This window comes from Lactuca saligna, chromosome 4, assembly GCF_052625555.1.
Source record: "Lactuca saligna cultivar CGN05327 chromosome 4, ASM5262555v1, whole genome shotgun sequence".
NCBI lineage: Eukaryota > Viridiplantae > Streptophyta > Magnoliopsida > Asterales > Asteraceae > Lactuca > Lactuca saligna.
The window spans coordinates 146515071-146520745 of record NC_136420.1 but is presented as its reverse complement, the minus strand read 5'-3'; the positions used below and the strand labels follow the sequence as shown (position 1 = coordinate 146520745).

The window sequence follows — 5675 nt, the reverse complement described above, 5'->3', positions numbered from 1 at the left end:
AATATCTTCAATGTCTTCAAAATACCTTACCGGGCTAGTCTTTGCTCGCACACATTGGCATGACCAACCACATCCCTCCGCACCTAGACCCAATCAAGCTACCTGCATTTGACCCCCACACAACCGGTCTCAAAGTGGTCTGTGAGGCTCAAAACGTGCCCCATTCATCAAATACAAAGAATTCCATATCAAGACCCATGACCAATCTATGATTCAATACTTATGACTCGGCGCTATGGTACCTGTAGGGATGAGAAGACAAGAGAGAACAAAAATGCATGAACTTAAACTAGAATGCATCTAAAAAGTATGAAAATTAGAAAAGAAAGAAAATATGCAATATTTTTGAATTTTTTAATGCAGTTTTTATGAATGCCCTAAATGACTAACTCTAAATGCAACTATATACAACCTAAATGCATTGAAAATAAAAGATTAGATTACCTCACCCCAAGCTTAAAATTAAGCATTGTCCTCAATGCTTAGGATGAGAGTAAGGAAGGATCATACCGGGATCAAGATGGAGAAGGCCCGCGAGGATGGTATGGAAGCAACACGTGCATCGCATAATGATGCTTGGATGGAGTTCTTGGCCGCCTAAATACACATGGATGAAAGCTTGGTCGCGCAAAGGACGCACATGAAATGGCTCGAAATTTTCTTATGAAATGACATATTTGTGCGGGTACCCTCGCAAACTTTACGCGGGTGGGGGGCAGCCGCGCGCATATGTCAGAATACATCCCATGTTGGGGTAATTTGGAACTCGGAATCTGCACGGCTGGGGGCCGATCGCGCAACGACTGCGCGGGCACCCGCGCGCAGCAATCAGAAAGCACCCCATGTTGGTGTAATTTGGAACTCGCGCGAAAGTCAAATTTTTGGAATTTTTCAAACTTCACCAAAATCACTGGAAGACTTATATATGCTTATTTTTAGGCCAACTTCAAGTGTAGAAACACCCAAAACTTCAAACAGACATTATTTATTTACATTGCATTTATTTAAGGTCTTTGCCAAGACATAGTCCCGCTTCCATCAACTTTCGTAATTTGGGATTTCCAATGTTATGTTGTCGAATTCTCCCGTATCAAAGCCTTCATAAAATGGTTTCAAGCGGTGCCCATTCACTTTGAATATTTGATTTGTTTCTAAACTCTTAATTTCAACCGCACCATGATCAAACACTTTTATGACAATAAAAGGTCCGTGCCATCGAGATCACAACTTTCCCGAGAATAACTTTATGCGTGAATGATAAAGAAAAACTTTTTGGCCCGGAATAAAGTGTTTTCGAGTGATGTGCTTGTCATGAAACGCTTTCGTCTTATCTTTGTAGATGCTTGCGTTTTCTTAAGACTCGTTTCTTAACTCCTCGATTTCTTGAAGTTGCATTTTTCGGTGCTTTCCACTTTCTTCAAGATTGAAATTGCACTTTTTAACCGCCCAATATGCCTTGTGTTCCAATTCCACCGGTAAATGACAAGATTTTCCATAGACAAGGTGGAATGGAGACATACCAATTGGAGTTTTGTAGGCGGTCCGATACGCCCATAAAGCATCTTCTAACTTTAAGCTCCAATCTTTTCGGGTAGTGTTGACGGTCTTTTCAAGAATTTGTTTGACTTCTCTGTTTGACACTTCGGCTTGGACATTTGTTTGTGGATGATAAGTGGTTGATATCCGGTGTGTGACACCATATCTCTTTGTCATTGCTTCCATCATTTTATTGCAAAAATGAGTGCCCCTATCACTCACCAAGGCTCTCGGTACACCATATCTTGCGAAAATGTTTGACTTCAAGAAGTCAATAACAGTTTTTGAATCATCATGCCGTGTTGCCTTTGCTTTAACCCACTTTGAAACGTACTCAACTGCCAAGAGTATATAAGTATAACCAAACGAAATAGGGAAGGGACCCATGAAGTCTATTCCCCACACATCAAAGATTTCACAAATAAGGATAGGACTTTGAATCATCTCATGCCTCATGGATATGGTGCCCGTTTTTTGACATCTATCACAACTCTTGCAAAATAGATAGGTATCTCTTGACATTGTTGGCCAATAGAGTCCGCATTCAAGCACCTTTCGCATGGTTTTGTTTTGACCAAAATGTCCCCCGCATGCGTATTCATGGCAAAATTTCAAAATTGACTCGACTTCATTTTGATGAACACACCTCTGTATTAGTTGATCCGGATAATGTTTCCAAAGATAAGGGTCGTCCCATACGTAGTATTTGGAATCACTCTTCAACTTGGCCTTTTGGTGCTTGGTAAAGGCATGAGGAATTTCTTTAGTAACCAAGTAATTGACAATATCCGCATACCATGGAATGGAATTTGAGATATGGAAGAGGTGCTCATCCGGGAATTCATCAAGGATAGGAGAAGAAGAATCGCCAACATTCAACCGACTTAAGTGATCCGCAACTAGGTTTTCGGCACCACTTTTATCCTTTATCTCAAGATCGAATTCTTGTAAAAGAAGAATCCAATGAATCAACCGTGGTTTGGCATCTTTCTTGCTCATGAGATACTTTAATGCGGCATGGTCGGAATATACAATTACTTTTGTCCCAAGAAGATATTGCCGGAATTTTTCCAAGGCGAATACAATGGCTAGAAGTTCCTTCTCGGTGGTGGAATAGTTGGCTTGAGCATTATCCAATGTTTTAGAAGCATAGTAGATGACATGTGATGCTTTGCCCTCTTTTTGACCTAAGACCGCTCCAATAGCAAAATTGCTTGCGTCACACATTATTTCAAATGGAAGCTCCCAATTTGGAGGTTGGATTATTGGTGCGGAAGTGAGCAAGTCTTTAAGTTTGTCAAAGGCTTCTTGGCATGCAACATTGAAGTCAAAGTCGATATCTTTTTGAAGAAGATGGCACATTGGTCGCATAATCTTGGAGAAATCTTTGATGAATCTTCTATAGAATCCCGCATGACCCAAGAAAGATCTCACTTCTCTAACACATGTTGGGTAAGGTAGGGTTTGGATGACATCAATTTTGGCTTTATCAACTTCAATTCCCTTTTTGGAGACGATGTGTCCCAAAATGATTCCTTGATTAACCATGAAGTGACATTTCTCAAAGTTTAACACCAACTTTTTCTCTATGCACCTTTTCAAAATCTTCTTAAGGTTACCCAAACATTCATCAAACGAATTGCCATACACGGTGAAATCATCCATAAACACTTCGATTATACTTTCAACACACTCGAAGAAGATACTCACCATGCATCTTTGGAATGTGGCGGGAGCATTGCATAATCCAAATGGCATCCTCTTGTAAGAAAATGTGCCAAAGGGGCATGTAAAAGTTGTTTTATCTTGATCTTCGGGGGCAACGGGTATTTGGTGAAAACCCGAGTATCCATCAAGGCAACAATAATGCGATTTCCCTGCCAATCGCTCGAGCATTTGATCAATGAAAGGAAGAGGGAAGTGATCTTTCCGCGTGCTTGAATTCAACTTTCTATAATCAATGCACACCCTCCATCCATTTTGAACTCGAGTTGGTACCATTACACCTTTGTTATTCTCCACAACCGTGATTCCCGTTTTCTTAGGAACCACTTGCACCGGACTAACCCATTTGGAGTCGGAAATTGGATAAATCATATCTGCATCAAGTAGCTTGATTATCTCCTTCTTGACAACTTCCATCATGGGAGGGTTTAATCAGCGTTGGGCTTCCCTCCTTGGTTTGCAATCATCTTCCATGAGTATCTTGTGAGTGCATACATTAGGACTTATCCCTTTAATGTCCGCTATGGTCCACCCCATGGCTTCTTTATGCTCTTTCAAGACTTCAATCAATTGGTTTTCTTCAAAGTCTTTCAATTGAGAAGAGATAATCACCGGTAAAGTCCCAGCTTGACCTAGATAAGCATATTTCAAATGGATAGGTAAAGCTTTCAACTCAAGTATGGGTGGTTGGATTATGGAAGGTGGCATCTTGATTGGAGAATGAGATAATGCAACTTGAGAAACATCCTTCTTTGTGGAATTAGTAATTTCTAAAGCCTTCACAATATTTTCGACTTCGGAATCCAATGTATACATATCCAAGGTATTCTTCAAACATTCACCTTCAAGACTCATGTTAAGCACCATCTTTAAAAGATCCTCATTTGATAACTCGAATAATTGTTGGGTGATTGGCTCAATCACATCAAGTCGATACAATGGAGATATATTGCTAGGATATCTCATTGCTTCGAAGATGTTGAAGTGAATGGTCTCGCCATCAAACTCCATGGTAATCTTCCCATTGTGGACATCAATAATCATGTGAGCGGTATTCATGAAGGGTCTTCTAAGGAGAATCATAGATGACTTGGAAGGAGTCTTTTCTTCAAGATCAATGACATAGAAATCCGCGGGAAATACTAGTTGATTAACTTGAACGAGTACATCCTCCAACATGCCTCTTGGAAATACACTTGACTTGTCCGCTAATTGAATAATGACTCCGGTTTCTTCCAAAGATCCAACATTGAGAGATTGAAAAACCGAGTATGGCATGACGTTGATTGAGGCTCCAAGATCTAGCATGACACTTTCAACATGTAAATCACCAATGGTACAAGGTATAGCAAACATTCCCGGGTCTTTGCATTTGGGTGGAAGCTTCTTTTGGATGACCGCGGATACATTTGCATTTACTTGAATCTTCTCATTTGTCTTGAATTTTCTCTTGTTGGTGCACAAATCCTTAAGAAATTTGGCGTAACGTGGGATTTGCTTAATAGCATCTAATAGTGAAATGTTGAGTTGAACTTTGCGGAAAGTCTCAAGAAACGCTTGCTCTTCTTCTTGTTTCTTTGAGGAAGCCAAACGGGATGGAAAAGGCGGTGCTATGACCAATGGTTTGATGGATTTGTTGGAAGGGTCGGGTTGATCAACATTTGGCACAACCGGTTCTTTTGGAGGAACCACAACTTTTGGAGGTTCCACTATGATGACTTCATCTTCTTCTTCTCTTAAAACTCTTTTAGGTTGACTTTCTCCAAGTGTTTTCCCACTTCGCAAGGTGATGGCATTCACATTGGGGTTCTTCTCGGTTTGAGATGGAAGTTTACCCCTTTGTTCTATCTTGTTGAGAGCGGTTGCCAAGTCTCCAATTTGTGCTTGAATGTTGGAGAAAGTATTCTTGGTTTTTTGTTGAAATTGGGTTTGACTTTGAGCAAGAGAAGTAACAAGTTCTTGAAGACTCATTTGATGGTTACCACTTGATTGACCTTGTTGTGGAGGGTGTTGGTAATGTGGAGGGTTATAAGAATTTTGTGGATATGGAGGTTTTTGGGATTGGTATTGTGGATGTTGGGGTTTCATCAAATGATTTGGTGGATTTTGCTTTGGTGGATAAGGGTTGTTTTGGGTATTCCTCTAATTTGGGTTGAAGTTATTTGGAAATCCCATGGGTCGTGGTTGACTTTGATATCCGCCCATTGCATTCACATCTTCCGGTTCACTTCCAAGTGTGGGACACTTATCCGTATAATGACCCGTCATTGCACAAATACCACATACCATCAATTGTTGACCACTTCCCACCACCATTTGACTTAACACATTAGTCAAATCCAAGAGCTTTGATTCCAAATGTTGAGTGTTGCTAACTTCACCAACCACTTGTGTAGAATTTCTCTTCATGTCAT

General features: G+C 40.4%; 1 protein-coding gene across 1 annotated transcript; it reads right to left on the bottom strand.

Moving 5' to 3' along the window:
* Nucleotides 1-3693: 3693 nt before the first annotated feature.
* Nucleotides 3694-5349, bottom strand: LOC145040238 (uncharacterized). Its single transcript, XM_078988195.1, has one exon. It carries the CDS (start codon nt 5347-5349, stop codon nt 3694-3696), a length of 1656 nt encoding a protein of 551 aa, XP_078844321.1.
* Between the last annotated feature and the right edge of the window lie 326 nt (nt 5350-5675).

Coding starts and splice junctions, on each gene's coding strand:
- LOC145040238 (XM_078988195.1), bottom strand. CDS start 5,349: ATGAAACCCCAACATCCACAATACCAATCCCAAAAACCTCCATATCCA.